A 16,843-nucleotide genomic window follows, 5' to 3' on the forward strand; every position below is an offset into this window, starting at 1 on the left:
GTATGGTGAAAGGATACAACCTTGACACACACCTTTCCTGACTTTAAACCTGCAGTACTCCTTGTTCTGTTTGAACGACTTCTTCTTGGTCTATGTACAGGTTCCACATGAACACAATTAAGTGTCCTGGAATTCCCATTCTTCCTAATGTTATCCATAATTTGTTATGATCCACACAGTCGAATGCCTTTGCATAGTCAACAAAACACAGGTAAACATCTTTCTGGTATTCTCTGCTTTCAGCCAGGATCCATCTACATAAGCAATGATATCCCTGGTTCCACATCCTCTTCTAATCTGGCTTGAATTTCTGGCAGTTCCCTGTTGATGTACTACTGCAGCTGCTTTTGAATGATCTTCAGCAAAATTTTACTTGCATGTGATATTAATGATATTGTTTGATAATTTCTGTATTTGATTTGATCACCTTTCTTGGGAATAGGTATAAATATGGATCTCTTCCAGTAGGTTGGCCAGGTAGCTGTCTTCCAAATTTCTTGGCATAGACAAGTGAGCACTTCCAGCACTGGATCCGTTTGTTGAAACATCTCAATTGATATTTTGTCGATCCTGGAGACTTGTTTTTTGCCAATGCCTTCAGTGCAGCTTGGACTTCTTCCTTCAATACCATAGGTTCTTAATCATATGCTACCTCTACATGTATAATTCAGTGACATTGATTACATTCTTCAAGTTGCACAACCATTCTCATTTTCCTTTTCCAAATCGTTCTTCCCCCATTAACATAAACTCACTGCCCCCTAAGCTTCCTATCTAACTTTCTGAGTTGCTAGATGCTGTTGTCTATTTGATCCCATAAAATAGTTTTCTTTAAAGAGCACAATGCTTAAGGTAGACACTCTTCACTAATTAGGCTAAACTATTGTTTGGTTTAAAGAAGGATTCAGGGGATATTTTTAGCTTAAGATTTAAAGATTATCTGAGGGTCATAGTTTTGGGAGTTCATCCAGCCTCTGTGGATCCAGATAGTCTGGATTCCATGAAGTTTTGAAATTCTGTTCTACATTTCCCTACTTTTGATCAAGGATTCTCCTGTAGAATCCTTGATCAAAACATTTAGTAATGATAGCTGTGCACCATCCAGTTCTTCTAGTCTCATGGCAAAGGAGACAGTTGTTCATGGAGGCAAAATTAGCCACACATTCTATTTCCTCTTCCTATCCCTGACCCTGAGAGAAAAAAATTAAACCCTTGGAATTTCCTGAATAATTATGGTGGCTTTGTTATCTGTAACCCTCCATACTATACTTGAGAGTTAGATGTCTCAGATAGGGGCTGACCAGGCCAGAAAGACCACCTCATGATATCAGCTGACCTCAGGGGAGGTGGCCTGATTCAGTCAACCATGACTATGTAAAAAGGCCCCAGTAGAGGCTCTGGACATGGAAGCTCCATGAGCTTCCTGGTTGACTAAAAACATCTGTCCTTGGGAGGGTGACGTGCCCTTTTTTGGGCTATAGAAGCTCAGTGTGGGGAACCCTCCCAGATACCACCCAATTTGTCTCTTCTTTACATTGAACCTAATTTGTATCCTTTATAATAAAGGATCATTCTGTGAGTTCTATGAGTCGAGTCGTTCTAGTGAATTACTGAACTTGAGGGAGTAGTGGGAACCAGCAGGCCAATGAGGGGGCTGGGAACTCCTGAACTTGTGATTGGTATTCTTGAGGGGGTAGAGGGAACCCACTTGTAGCCAGCAAGTCAGATGTGAGGGGACCCATGGGGACTCCTAAGCTTGCAGCCAATGACTGAAGTCTTGGCCCTACTTGGCAGTGTGGAGTACTGTGTCTTTTAACTTGTGAGCTCTGAACTAGCTCTAGGTGGTTAAGGTTAGAGGAAGAAGTGCTGCATGGGCAAATGGTTTCAAAACAGAAGTGGCAGAAAAGTGTAAAGTGGAGAGTTTTGCTTTCTGTTGATTTTTACGCTTATAGGAATCATGGAAAAAACCCCACTGGCCTTGTATTTGAGCTCTGTCTGAATAAATTTAGCTCAGTTACATAAATGCTCTGAGCCTATTTCTTCATCTGCAACATGGCATGGCCTACCAGGTTGTCACAGAGATCAAACGAAGTAGTGGGTGGAAAGTATTTGGAAAACAGTGAAGAGCTGTGTAAATGTGGGTGGAAAAGTCGTAGTTACCATTGTCATCAAATGGCCCTGTCATCTCAGAATCTAAAGAGGCATAGCCTGGGCCAGCCAAGAGTAGATGGAAGGAAGAGACCAGGCCTTAGAGAGTGAGAAGGAGCAGTGCGGGGAGGCTCCAATCCCATTGCATGGCAGCAGCTGAGTCAGAGGAAGGCAGAGGTCCTGGGACCACCGGGGACCATCCTCACATGCCTTCTTCAAGCCCATGAACCTGCCTCCTTTGTTCCCCAGCACCATGAATGCCGAGGAGGATGCTAAGTGGCTTCAGTGGGTGACATACCAGTTTGAGACATGGCAGGAAAAGACTGAAAGATCAGCCTGCAAGAATTCAAAACAGCCCTGAACATGAAAGAGGCAAGTGTCTACTCTGGAAGTGGGGGCCCTACATTCATATTTTATAGAGGAAGAGCAGGCATGTTCTCCAAACACAGTGCTTGTAAGGAAAGAAAAGGGAGCTCCCCTGAATTCCCCTGGGCTTGAGGTCTCCACCTTTGGCCACATTGGGAGGGGTGTGTTTCTTTTTCTGCTACTGGCATCCTCCCACCCCAATTCATAGATGTGCCTCCTGGGGTCTTCAAAACAACACATGAAGTTGGAAATCAGTAGTTTGTCAAATCTTAAGAAATACTATTGACCTTACTAGCCTCATGGGCATAGCTGATGCTATGACTTAAGCTTCCTTCCAGGAACAGCTTTTCAATGGTTTGTATCTGTTAAAACTCTGATTGCATTGCCACATCATTCCTGGTCCTCTCTCCTTGTCCTAGATCCCCGCCCACTCCCATAACAGCCTGCAGGCTTGACAAAAGGTAGGGGAAAGAGCAGAGCAATGGGAGGAATGAGCCTACAAATGCCAACCTCTCCCCAAGTTGTCCTGTGGGCCACCTTAGGTGGTGGCCTGTGTCCTTAATAGGGACTAGCCATCTGAATGCCCCTATTGGGAGTCTCTGGGTGGTGCAAATGGTTAACATGCTTAGCTGCACTGAAAGGCTGGAAGTTCAAGTGCACCCAGAGGTGCCTTGAAAGAAAGGCCAGGTGATTTCTGAAAAATCAGCCATTGAAAACTCTATGGAGCACAGTTCTACTCTGACACACATGGGGTCACCATGAGTTGTAATCAACTTGAGGACAACTGGTTTAGCTGATTCAGGGGACTCTCACTTGCTGGTACCAGGGATACTGCTCAGAACTCTAAATGCCATGCCTTCTTCCATAGCAAATATGGGGAAGGAAGGAAAGTTCCGTTCTGCCTATCATAACAGGAGCCTGCAAAACATCTTAAGATAAAGACTATTCAGGATGTTAGAAAGTGATGAAGACGTTACCCAAGAGAACTAGAGGAAAAAGGCAGGGCCGATGTCTGTCCCCACTAGCTCCTTGTAAACTCCTCAGAGTTACATTAGGTCAGACTCTAAAGCCCTGCAGGCTCCTCCCTCCGCCTCGAGGGGAGCGTGCCAGGGCATGACATTTCTGGGACACGGATGCAAGCCTGTCTTGTTAATTTCCATAGTACATGATTTTACAGTGAATGAATGAACAGGCATTTAAGAAAAATCCTTAAGTGTAGGCTGTAGGTAGCCTTAAGGCAAAGAGAAGGAAAAAAACGTAGGTATTCAAGTGGCACATACTCTACAAGTCCTTCCCAGATTCACTTTCACTTATCCCTTGGGGTTACCCCAAGGTGGATGAGACAGGGCTTGGGAGTAACCTGCAGAAGGACCCTTTTCTCATGTTGGGTGAGGGGCCATCCAATGTCTGGACCGCAAGGCTAACGGGGCTGTGGCTTGTAGGGGGCAGACAGCCTATGCGAATGACCTGGTCCAGGGGGCCAGAGGGGAGCTGGGGCCCAAACACAGGTCCATCCTTGCTGAAGGGTCTCAACATTTCTTTCACTGGAGCCCAAACTTGCTCTCAGCAAGCCTGGTCGGCATGGACGCTGCCCCATGGTGTGGCCGCGTGGGGCCCATCACACGCTGTGTTCAGGCACCTGGTCCTCCCCTATATACTCGGAGACAGTGAATGAAATCAGAGCCCAGGTCCAGTGGCCACACATGTGTGTATCTCCCTTCTCTGACCACCGTCCTTCTTTGCTGAGCGATTCTGCACGCTGTTTGACTCCGACGGAAGCGGCACCATCACCCTCCAGAAGCTGCAGGAGGCGCTGGCTCTGCTCATTCACGGCAGAACTACGGACAAACTCAAATTCCTCTTCCAGGTGTATGTCGATGGTAAAGGCTCCTCCTGGGGGTGGGACTCAGTGAGCAGGGGACAAAAGGACACAGCATGACTCATAAAGGGCCACCCAGACCCTCCAAGGCCCAGCATGGGGCTCTTCCTCCAGGTGAGGCTGTCCAGCCCTCCCTCGGTGGTCTCCCCCACCCACCCCAGGTTCTCTCCCTCTCATCCCTGCCCCATTGGGCTGAGAGAAGGGAAGAGTGGGAAAGATGGTCTGGCCCAGGAGACAAATGCCCTTTACTAAACTCCCCTCCCCATAAGCCAGAACTTCCTTTTGTTCCTTTCTATGTTTAAAAAAGTAATTACTGTTTTGCTTTTTCCTTATTATAATGAGATATGTTCACTATGAACATTTTAGTACAGAAAGGTATAAAGAAGAAAGCAAAAATCACCCAAAATCTTTTGATATTGTTGTTAGTGTTGTTAGGTGCCATCTGGTTGGTTCTGACTCACAGTGACCCTGTATGTATAACAGAACGAAACACTGCCTGGGCCTGAGCCATGCTCACAACCATTGTTATGCTTGTGCTTTTGCTTTATCACCTTCTAACTTTTCACACACACACAGATGCCCTATGCACATCTTTTTTAAAACAAAATGGGATTATACATAATGCCTTTTTTTCACTGAACAATTTAAACATCTTTTCATATGAGACTATATCAATTTATAGCATTATTTTTTGTGGCTGTATCATATTCTGTTGTATGTATATGATCATATGTGCCGTGCTATACGGCCTAATAGTTAATAATCTATTTTTAACTATTAAGTTAAAAACACATACTCTAAGGCCAGACTATCTAGGCTGAAATCTCAGTTCTACCACTGATTAACTATTTCTATGCCTCAATTTCTTTATCTATAAAATAGGAATGAGAATAATAATAGTACCTACTCTAAGGTTGATATGAGAATTAAATTAGTTAACTTATATAAAGTGCTCAGAACAGTGCCTAGCATAAGATATATCCTTTATATGTGTCAACTATTATTACTACTGTTTGTCCAAACCCCTGTTATCAAAGAATTCCATTGTTTTTCTTTTCTTTTTTTGGCATTATAAACAACGCTGCAATGAACATCCTGGTGTGCACATCTTTGATGACTTATCTGATTATTTTCTTAGCATAAATTCCTAGAAAGGCTTACGCTGCACATTCAGGCAGGACATTTCAAAGTAAAGGCAACCAAATATACACAGATAGCCTGAGTAGACTGAGACTGGCAGTCTTCTGTCAGGTCACAGCCTTGGCCTCTTCTGCACCCTGTCTTGAGAGCACCCTTGACTTCCAGGGCTGGCCAATCTTCCCTGGTCCTGGGACCACTGTGGCCCCTTCTTCAGTTGCTGGTGCTCCCCTAGATCCTGTAGGTGCCTTCCTCTGTGACACAGACCCTTTCCCAGCTTGCACATCTAGGGTTTCCTTGGGGTGGACCCCGGCTGTTTAGGGTGCCAGCTGGAGCTGGGGCCGCACCTTTTCTTCAGAGGGGAGCCAACGCGGGTCTGTTCACATACAATTTCTCCGGAAGGAGCAATACATCCTCTTGGCTAGTGAAGACAAGAGGGAGGAGCTGGGGGAGAGGAAGAGCTTCAGAAGAGACTGGGAGGAAGGACTGCCGCTGTTTCCTCAGGCATGAATGCCACTTCCCCATTTTTAACCCCAGAAAGCTCACAGGTCTCTGTAGATTAAGGAAGCAAGTTTATTTTCTGGGCAGATGGTCTTGGAGGTTGACTAGTACTCAGATTCTGGAGAAAGGTATCCACCGAGGCCAAAGCTTCTCCATGCTTGGGAAGGCGTCCATCTTTGGTAAGCTAGGCAGTAGGGAGCCATGGAAGGTTTTTGAGCTGGGGGTGACATTTTGTCCTTTAGTTGCCTGGTCTTTACCCCAGAGGTGAGTTGGCTGGCAGAAAGCTGGAGGTAGGCGAACAGGAAAAATCTCTTAAACCGCCCGACCCGATGCAATGTTTGTGCAGGGCGGGGGAGTCTGCAGGGGGTACTGGGCAGGCGCCCCTCTCCATTAGGTTCCATCCCCACCCCGCGCTGGCAGCGGCTCCATTGACCCGGACGAGTTCCGCCCGGTGCTGCAGTCTTGCCTGCGCGAGAGCGCCATCTCGCTGCCCGACGAGAAGCTGGACCAGCTGACGCTGGCGCTCTTTGAGTCGGCGGGCGAGGACGGCAGCGGTGCCATCACCTTCGACGAGCTCCGCGACGAGCTGCAGCACTTCCCTGGCGTCATGGAGAACCTGACCATCAGGTACCGCCCGGTCTCCGGCCCAGACCTTAGCCTCCAGGCTGGTATCCGATCAGACTCCGGGGTGGCCGGTTCTCACGAGGGGGCGGGGCCCCGTTCCGCCCCGCCCCGGCCCCGCCCCGGCCCCGCCCCTGCGCCCGCCAGGCCTGGGTCCGAAACCCCCAGCTCAGCCCCGGCCCCAGCCCAGCATAGCCCAGCTCAGCCCGTCGTCTCCTAGGGGACGAAGGTCTGTCTTGCAGGGCAGCTATTGTCATACTTCCATTTTTTGCAGTATCCCTTCAGAATCAACTCACAGTATCAAGCCCCTACTATGTGCTGGGCACTTTTACTCATATTAGTGAATTTTACAGCAACGCCCATTTTATAAAAGGAAATTGAAGCCAGGAGGTGAAGCAACGTGCCTAGAATCACACAGATAATTAGCAAAGGCAGCCACTGATTCATCAAATATTGGTTGAGCAGCTACTATGTCCCCGGCACCTTCTGAGTAATCTCCATATGGTAGTGAATGAAGTTCCCATCCTCCAGGTGGAGCCACATATTTATACCAATAAACAAATACATAAACTAAAGCAATCGAAAACGGATAAGTGCTAAGAGGAAAATAAATAGAGTGCAATGACAGACCCAGGTTTGCCTGACTCCAAGGTCTGAATGGTGTCGGTTTTGTAGTTCATTCTTTTTGTGTATTAGCTTTTTTTTTTGTGGGCTATTTACTACAACATGTCTCAGATTCCTCGATTCTTCTCAATTGCTCTTTTTTAATTGGGTGGTAAGAAGAGGTAGGAGCCCTGGTGGCGCAGTGGTTAAGAGCTATGGCTGCGGTTGGTAGTTTGAATTCACCAGCCGCTCCTAGGAAACCCCATGGGGCAGTTCTACTCTGTCCTATAGGGTCGCTATGAGTCGGAATCGACTGGACGGCAAGAGGTTTGGTTTTTGGTCCACCCCATTTACTAGCCGTGTGTCTGTGAGCGAGTCACTTGACTTCTCTGTTTCTCTGAGCCGCAAGACTTCAAAGAGTGGATTGGGTACCACGGGAGAGGGGTCTCTAGGTTCAGACTCGGGTGGTGCCGCCGAGTCTCTGTGAGCCAAGCCGCTCTTTCACAGCGCCGCCCACTGGCTGACGCCCCCCTCCGCCCTGCCGCGCCCGCGCCGGCCGCGCCCCCTGACCCTCGCCTACTGGCACAACCACCGCAGCCAGCTCTGCCTGGCCGCCTACTGGGTCCTCTGCGTGCTGCTCTTCGCCGTGGCCGCGAGCGCGCCCCGGACGCTCGGCCCCAGCATCATGGTGGCCAGAGGCTGCGGCCAGTGCCTGAACTTCAACTGCAGCTTCATTGCGGTAGGGCTCCGCTGGCATGATGGGGGGAAAGGGGCGCGGGGGCGGGGGATGATGTAGGCTCCTCGAAGGCCAAGGGACTCACACGTGGACACCTGGAACGCCTGGCCAACACTCAGCGGTGGAGGCTGAGGCCCCCAGAGGGGCGGTGACTTATCCACGGTCACACAGCCAGTTAATAATAATAAATAGCTGGCGTTTATTGAACACTTACTATGTGCCAGTCACCGTGCCAAGCACTTTTCATTTGATCCTATGGCGGGCCCTGAGGAGATGGCCTGGCTCCCGGGCAGGGCTCCAAAGAGAGAACACTTCCAGTGGCCTTGAACGCCAGACTAAATAGCTGGAATGTGATCCTCTGGAATGCGACAGTGAGTGAGGTCACCAAGCATTTTTGATCACACGCTCATATAATTAAAAACAACAACCCTCGCAATATCCCAATACGTGTTTATTTATTTATAATTATATACATGCTCTGTTATCATCAGGAGTCCCTAGGTGGTGCAAACGGTGAAGTGCTTGATTACTAGCTAAAAAGTTGGCAGTTCGAACCCACCCAGAGGTGCCTCGGAAGATAGGCCTGGCAATCTGCTCCCAAAAGGTCACAACCTTGAAAACCCTGTGGAGCAGCTTTGCTCTGCACACACTGGGTCACCATGAGTTGGAATCGACTGGACGGCAGCTAACAACATTATCATTACCTGCTGAACTCACCACACAGTAAAACTATCAGGCAAAATTCATCGTTAATGATCATGGATAGCCATCTCTAGTTCAAATACTCTTCTGGGTAATATCAGCTGCTTGTCAGAAAGGGCTTTATTTTTAACCTCAAACTGACTGACAAAGAGTTCATACCAGGAGTTGGAGACATGTGGGCTCATTTTCTTGATCATTTGCTCTTGCATTATTAGCACTATCTTCAATCTGTAGTTCCTCTACAGGTACTCTTTTTAAGCTACAAACCAAAACCAAACCCATTGCGGTCGAGTGGATTCCAACTCTCAGAGATCCTGTAGGACAGAGTAGAACTGCCCCATAGAGTTTTTAAGGCTGTAAACTTTACTGAAGCAAACTGTCACATCTTTCTCCCATGGAGTGTGCTACTGGGTTCAAACCACCAATCTTTGGGTTAGCAGCTGAGCGCTTAACCACAGCACCACCAGAGCTCCTTCTTTTTAAGCTACTTATCCTTTTTTGTGAAGGGAAGTTTAGTTTAAGTTAGCTTAGTTAAAACCAGATAATGTCATCTGCAAGTCTACACATCTGGATGCACACAAATACACTGAAAGCAAACGAGCAAGTGAGGGAGCCCCCGTGGACGGCTCTGCGATTTGGAAAGCCCGGTCCCCCCCTGGGCACCTCGAGACCCACACATGGCATGTGCCTGTCTGACATACAGACTGAATGAGGGCACCGTGTCAGCGCAGATATTAAATATTAGTGAAAGCTTATGGTGCTCTCATGTGTTCAGATAAAAAGTAATGCAGGCAGACATTCTGTAAACACAGTCTCTTCCCACTGCAGTGGATTCTGGAGACCCCACTTTGGAGACCCCAGCTGTGGACCTGGGGCAACCAGTGATGGATGGGAACAGGGGGGCATGGTGATCGGGCCAGTTCAAGAAGTACAACCAGTCAGGGAGGATGCAGGGAGACAGCTGGAGAGGGCACAGGGCAGAGAGAGAGTAAGTGAGGCAGGCTCTCTGTCACTTTTGGGCCAGGTGCTGATGCTCAGGCGCTGCCTCACCTGGCTGCGGTCCACGAGGCTGGCTCAGGTCTTGCCGCTGGACCAGACCATCCAGTTCCATCAGGTCATGGGCTACGTGGTGGTTGGGCTCTCCCTTGTGCACACTGTAGCCCATGTTGTAAATTTTGGTGAGTGGCCTGGTGGAGGAGGGGACCTGGGGGATGGAGCCTGGATCTTCTCACAAACCACTCAGTTATCCAGCCCTTAGCCCAGGACATGGGCACAGCCCCTCTGGGTCCTGCCTGCCCAGTGGGTGGAGAAGGGGTGGCCTGGGGAAGCTGGCTGTCTGGACGATAGTCCTTGCCTATACCGGTATTGGATGGGAGGGGTGGAGGACCCAGAGGGAAGGTGGCCTGGGAAGAAAGAGCTCAGCTTGTGCGTGTCTTCAGTGCTCCAGGCTCAGTCCCAGGCCAGCCCCTTGCAGTCCGGGGAGCTGCTACACATCGCGAGACCTGGCGTTGGCTGGGCCCATGTCCCAGCCGTCCTGACGTGGACCGGGGTGGCTCTGCCGCTGCTACTCCTCATGTTCGCCTGCTCCAGCTCCTGCGTCCACAGAAGCGGGCACTTCGCGGTGTCCCATCCCCTGCCCTTTTGCCTCTCCCCAAGTCAGGCTCCCTGCCTGTTCTTACTGTGTCCCCTCTAACTTAGCCTAGAGCCATGGCCCAGGAAGGTCCCAGGCTGTTCTGCTTATTATTTGCATGTAATTTGGGTTCTGCCATTTAATGTCCAGTTCACATGAGAATATTTTGCTTTGGAAGATTCTGCTTTTTCACTGGTTTATCATCTCGCCCTAATTGGATTGGGCTGAGCTCAAGACAGCAGAGGGTAGGAAGGAACACAGGCTCACCAGGGTTCAAATCCCTACCCCGCTACTGGCTGGTCACTCAACATTTCTGAGCCTCAGTTTTCTCATCTGTAAAATGGAGGTGTAATTCTCTACCTTTTGAAGTTACTTTAGAAATTAAATGAGATAATATAGTTACAATGTCTTAGAGAAAACAATATGAGATAATAATGAAGCCACTAACTATATACCTGGCACAGAGGAGCTCAGAAAAAATTAGTTCAATCTTCACTTCCCTCTCTCTAGCCTCCTCAACAGGAGGTCACAGGGGCCTTGGTTTGGAGACCCTGGCTGTCTTCTAAACTGACCTGGCCACATAGAAATCAACAGATACAGAACACCTCCTCTGGGACCAGCAGAAGTTGGAATCAACATCCTCATTTGACGGATGAGGAATCTGATGCTCAGGAAAGTTCACTACTTGCCCGAGTTTCCATGGCCAGTCAGTAGCGGAGTAGGCATTAAAACTCAGTGTTCGAATCCAGTCCCTTGCTCTTTCTTCCTACTCCTAGAAAGCCATTGCTGTCTTCCCTTTCTTTGCCCTGAGAAAGGGTCAGTGGGGTGGGTGGGCACACTGATGCTCTCCTTGTCCCAGCCCATGATCCTTTTTGGGGTGCCTAGAACATCCCCAGGCAGATGTTTGCCTCTGGCAGGAATCTTCCTTCACAGACACCCTTAGCTGAGCCCAGAACAAAGAATCCATGAAGCTTCCCAAGCCCAACCTCCTTCTCTTCCCAGTCCCCTAGGTTCCCAGGAGAGGCTGTGTATTATGGTCCAGGCTCTGGGCACCACCCTAGCTTTGAGGATGGGCCTGAACCCTGCTCTATTCCATGCCCCCACCCACACCTTTAGCTCTGGTTGTTTACTCCTCCCTCCCCCAACAGGTGTTCTATTGGACCCACCTGTCCTACCTCCCCATATGGGGGCTGCTTATCATGCACGGGCTCAGCTTCTGAAAGTGGCTGCTGGTCCCCGGCATCTTGTTCTTCCTGGAAAAAGTCATCGGACTGGTGGCATCCCGCATGGCAGCCCTGTGCATAGTGGAAGTTAACCTCCTCGCCTCCAAGGTGCGAGGGACCCTTCCCCATCTAACCCTGAGGGGCTACGGGGAGCCACAGGTGGTGGGTGGAACAGTTGGGTTCCCTGTTAGACCCTGAGGAATAAGGGAAGAGTGTCACCCCAGCACTGCCAAAGAGATAAGCAAAGGGCAAGACCTGTCCAGCCCTGCAGGAGTGATGTGATAAAAATGGTGTGGGGGCGGCGTCTGACCTCCTCTAACTTCACAAGGGGAAGGGACCAAGATCAACAGCCCCAGACTGATTCCTATGAGGCAGAGGCCAGACATACCTCCTCTCTCTGCCATCTTTAACTGATTCTGACACCAACCATCCCTCCCATAGCACTCTCTACTTCTCTTCTGGGTTCGATAATTTGTTGTAACGGCACAGAACTCACAGACCGTACTCATGATTATGGGGTTTATTACGGAAGTAACAGGTTACATCAGGTTCAGGAACGCTCAGGATACAGTTCTTCCATCAGGATAGCTTCTTCCCAGCCATGCCACAAGCACACCTCTCTCTGGCCCCTCGGCCTCTGCCCTGCTCAGGGGCAAGCGTTACAAAGCTCTTTTAGCTCTGCCAATAAGCGCCCGGAGGCAGCCCACTCCATCAGTAAGCCTCGGCCCAAAGGCACTCAGCTTTCTCATTCCATGCGCCAGGAAGCCCACCGCGCTGTCTCCTGCCACCATTTCTCTTCCGCCGCTTATCTGCCTCTCCTTCCTTGGTGGTGGCGGGATCCTCTCTCTGCTCTGGAATTGGCTCTCTTTTAAGGCAAAATTGACCAATCCCCTTGGTGGGCCACAAATGCCTTATTTGCACAGTTCCATCCAGCCACTTGGGTGGGAGTTACAAGCCCATGGCGAGAAAGGCCACACAAAAGCGATCCAACCCACTGCAGATGCTTTAGGAAGGGGCAGGCAGGGTACAATTAATGGTCTGGGTAGAACAGTCTCAGTTCAGCTCAGCAAACATGTATTAAGTGCCTCTGAGGTGCCAGGCCATGTGCTAGGTGCCAGAGACCCAGAGAAGGCTTAGGCACTGTCCTACTATCCACGAACCCACAGGCTAGGAGGGGAGTCAGCCCTTTCGTTACAGGGCAGGGCTGTGTAGGTGAGAGAAGAAGTAGAGTGACAGGAGCTGTTAAATCCTTTGTCTTTGAGAGGTCAGAGAAGGCTTCAGAATAAGAGAGAAGATGCCATATTAGGGTTTTGAAAGATGAATAGGAGTTTGTTGGATAGATAAGACAGGGAAGGATGTTCCTGGGAGAAGAAACAGCATGGGCAAAGACACAGAGGTGCAAAAGAGTATACTGCATTCGGGGCACTGTAGGTAACTTAGCATAGCCACAGCTTCAAGTGAGTATCAGGTTGCCAGGAGAAGCTGGGCAGGAACTGATCATGAAAGGCCTGTCAGCTGTGCTAGGAGCCTCGTCTGCAGGCCACGGGGTACCACTGAGCAGGGCGGGGGCGATGGTCTTAAGCTGGGACAACATTGTCCATTATTCTGGCTAGATTTCCTGAGTTGCTCTGTGGCCCAACTTCGAGAGGCCCAGCTTGGAGGCTGTGGCCAATATGGAGATGAGTGCTCCTGAGGGCGTTGACCCTGAGCTCTGATCCCGAAGCAGTAGCTGTGGGGCGGAGGGAGATGCATGTGGAGAAAGACTCGAGAGGTAACTGGCTGTATGCTGGGGTGAGAGAGAAGCAGGAATCTAGGCCATCTCCCGGGCTCTGAGTGACCAGTAGATGGTGGTGCCATCTATAGCGAAAGGGGAGATAGTTCTGGGTGGGCTCAGCTCCGAACAACCTGAATTTGAGGACGGAGAAGGCTGAATAATGAGGCTATGGTTTATGTGTTGACTCTGGCATCCGACAGCCTTGCTAGGATTCCAGTTCCATTGTTTCCTAGCTGCTGGCCTTGGGCAAGTTATTTAACGTCTCTGAGCCTCAGCTTCTTATCTGTAAAGTGGAGGAAGATTGGCATGGATCTCATAGAGCTGCTCTGAGGACTAGAGATAACACTTGAAGTTCTCCACACAGCTCCAGCACGTGATTAAAACGAAAAAAACAAATCCATTGCCATCGACTGGGTTCTGCCTCATAGTGACCCTATAGGACAGAGTAGAACTGCCCCATAGGGTTTCCAAGGAGCGGCTGGTGGATTCGAACTGCTGACCTTTTAATTAGTAGCCATAGCTCTAAACCACTGCACCACCAGGGCTCCAGTGCATAGTAAGTGCTCAATACATGGAAGCTGTTGTCCAGGAAGACGTGGTTTCAAAGGCCAGATGCCCATTAGGCGGTTGGCATGCCAGCCAAGGACTGGCTGTAAGTGCTACAGAAGTGTCAAGAGGGGGGCTAGAGCAGGCAGGGAGGCTTCACTACTTCACTAAACAGCAGTGTTTACACCCCGAGAAGTGGGATAAAACTCCAGACCCCACTTCAGCCCAGCCTGACGCCCCCCTTCTCCGATTGTCACCCACCTGCCCTCCAGACCCACCTCCAGGTTGGTCAAGGCATCTCCTCCCACCCCCTGCAGAGTTCTCAGGGATAAAAGTCCAAGAGGGGTGTCTGGGAGTGGCTTCTGGCTCAGAGAGCCCCTGTCCTGCCAGCAGGGGGGCCAGTCACCTTGGCAGGTGTGCTCAGGGGGAGCCCCCACTCACAACACAGAGGGTCCCAGGTGTTGGGGTCTGCCAGATGCCTGGTGGAGGCTGCTGGCCTAACCTCTGCACTCTTGCCCTGGAGCTCCTGGCAGCTTTGGGCCTGCAGGCATTACCCTGCTCTCTTTCCTCTCTCCCCAGGTCACGCACCTCCTCATCAAGCGGCCCCCTCTGTTCCACTATAGGCCGGGTGACTACTTGTATCTGAACATCTCCTCCGTCGCATGCTATGAGTGGCACCCCTTCACCATTAGCAGAGCTCCCGAGCAGAAAGGTACAGCGAGCGCAGCCAGTCGCTCCACACGCGTGTGCGGCCTTCCTACCCTGTGCAAGTGCAGGCCTGGGACTAGGAACCAGTGGTGCACAAGACAAAGACAGGCTCAGAGAGCTCCCTCCAAAGCAGGGGGCAGACATGCAAATGCTCACTGAGTGGAGTGATGCATTAGTCTGCTAGGGCTGCTGTGACAAAGTACCACACAGTGAGCTTGGGTTGACTTCATCAAAAGACTGTAAGGTCTCCCTCAGAAAGATCACATCTCCGAGTCTCATGGCTGTGGCTGCCAGTGTGGTCCTGAGGAAGGACATTCACACCAGAGCTTTTAGCAGCTGAGGCACCAGCACCAGTTTCTCCAGTGAGACGAGACTGCTCCCTGCTGGAGGCCAGCGCTGACCCCCTGACCCCTTCGCCCTGTCTCTTGCTCAGACACCGTCTGGCTACACATCCGGACCCAAGGCCAATGGACAAACAGGCTGTATGAGTCCTTCAAGGCGTCAGACCCCGTGGACTCTGGTTCCAAGAGGCTGTCGAGGAGTTTGAAGATGAGGAGTCAGAGGAGGCCCCAGATAAGTGGCCGCTGAGGAGAAAGGGGTCTGCCATGATGGAAAGCCCTCAGGGACCAGTTGGCTTCTTCTGGTGAGGCATCAATCATCCAGCAACTGCTCTGTACACAGGGTTGGATGGCAACTGCTGACCGTGTGGCCAAGAGCCTCCCCGAAGCCTGAGGACCCCAAACACCCCCAATCTGAATTCCTCCATTAGAAAGGGGTACAATTGAGATAAGAAATTGTAGGGGAAATTGGGAGCAGAAAAACTCACCTCCAGGTGCTCCAGTACATTCTAACTGTATGGCTTTGGATACATCATTTAACCTCCCTGAGTCTCAGTTTCTTCAGCTATAAAATGGAGGTAATACGCACCCTTGGGTTCTCTTCCTCACAGGATTCTTTTAGGGACAATTGAATGAATGCATGTAAAGCATTGAGTGAACTTGACAGTATTAGTCCAGCTGCACCACCTTCATCACCATCATCATCATCATAGTATTATCTTTTAAGCCCTGACGAAACCACAAAGCTGACCAGCTACTGGTGCCTTGGCGTGAATACGGGCTGTGCAAAATTTGACGGGGTTGTAGAGAGAGACTGGAGGAGCTCCTGAGGAGATGAGAAAAGACAAGGGAGGCTGAGGGGGCTGAATGCAAACTTAGTAGGCTGTGCTCTTGGCTGGGAGACAGGTTAATATATGAAAACCCTGCCTTGCCCTTGCAGAATTTAAAGTCCAGTACAGAAAACTAGGTGAAGCCTTCCTGGCCAGCCCACAGGACCCTTCCAGAACCATGCCAAGAGCAAAGCTTTGGGATTTGGAGTGGGTAGGCGGGAACAAGAGGAGAGTTCTCTGCTGTTAATCCAGGAAAACTCCTAAAGGAAGAAGTTGATTTTAAAACCGGGTAAGTCATGGCACGTTGGATCAGTAGGTAGAGACATTACAAGCTGTGTTTCCTTGGGACTTGAGTACCACTGCCAGATAATGAATTGGACAGTCTTTCTGGAGAGCAGTCTGGGCATATGTGCCAACTTTTAAATAGGTATAACCACTAGCAGCAATTCCATTTTTAGGAATTTATCCTAAAAACCTAATTGGACGGAAGTGCAAGAAGTCCATGAATCAGCATGTTCATGTAGTGATTTAGTAAATATTTCTTGAGCACAGCACTCACTGTTTGCCAAGTCCTGTTCTTGGTGTTGGAGATATTTCGATAAGCAAAACAGACACAGTCCCTGCTTACATTCCAGTGGGGAAGACAGATAATAAATAAACAAACTAGCAAAATACGTATATGTCAGGTGATAAGTGTTATGTGGAAAAATAAATCAGGGTAAAGGGATAGAGATGGGAGAGGTGCTATTTTATAGAGGGTGGATGTTCCTAATAGATGAGAAAATAAAAATAATCAAAATGACTAACAATAGAGACGCTAAATAAATTATGGATCACCCCTACAATGGCGAGCAGAGCACTCAAGCATTGCGCCACCAGGGCTTCTTAATGGAATAGTAAATTGCCTAAAAACAAATGATTTGTAAATTTATATGTATTAGCATAGAAAGCTATTCAAGATATAGTAAGTGGAAAGGCAGATCACAAAGCAGTCTGTTCCAGCCCTAGGCGCTCAGCTGCTAACCCAAAGGTTGGCAGTTCCAGCCCACCCAGCAGCTCCTCAGGAGAAAGACCTGGCGATTGGCCCCCATAAAGATCGCA

At 49.6% G+C, this 16,843-nt stretch overlaps 1 protein-coding gene across 1 annotated transcript in view; it reads left to right on the forward strand.

Moving 5' to 3' along the window:
* Positions 1-16,843, forward strand: part of NOX5 (NADPH oxidase 5) — a 32,762-nt gene that overhangs the window by 5,228 nt on the left and 10,691 nt on the right. The window contains 10 exon segments of the mRNA XM_004374698.1: positions 2,398-2,456; positions 2,459-2,519; positions 4,246-4,387; positions 6,426-6,658; positions 7,763-7,994; positions 9,718-9,871; positions 10,133-10,314; positions 11,472-11,654; positions 14,446-14,578; positions 15,008-15,130. Of these exon segments, the coding sequence (XP_004374755.1) occupies positions 2,398-2,456; positions 2,459-2,519; positions 4,246-4,387; positions 6,426-6,658; positions 7,763-7,994; positions 9,718-9,871; positions 10,133-10,314; positions 11,472-11,654; positions 14,446-14,578; positions 15,008-15,130 (1,502 nt within the window).

Source organism: Trichechus manatus, unplaced genomic scaffold (genome assembly GCF_000243295.1).
Source record: "Trichechus manatus latirostris isolate Lorelei unplaced genomic scaffold, TriManLat1.0 scaffold00030, whole genome shotgun sequence".
NCBI classification, from domain to species: Eukaryota; Metazoa; Chordata; class Mammalia; order Sirenia; family Trichechidae; genus Trichechus; species Trichechus manatus.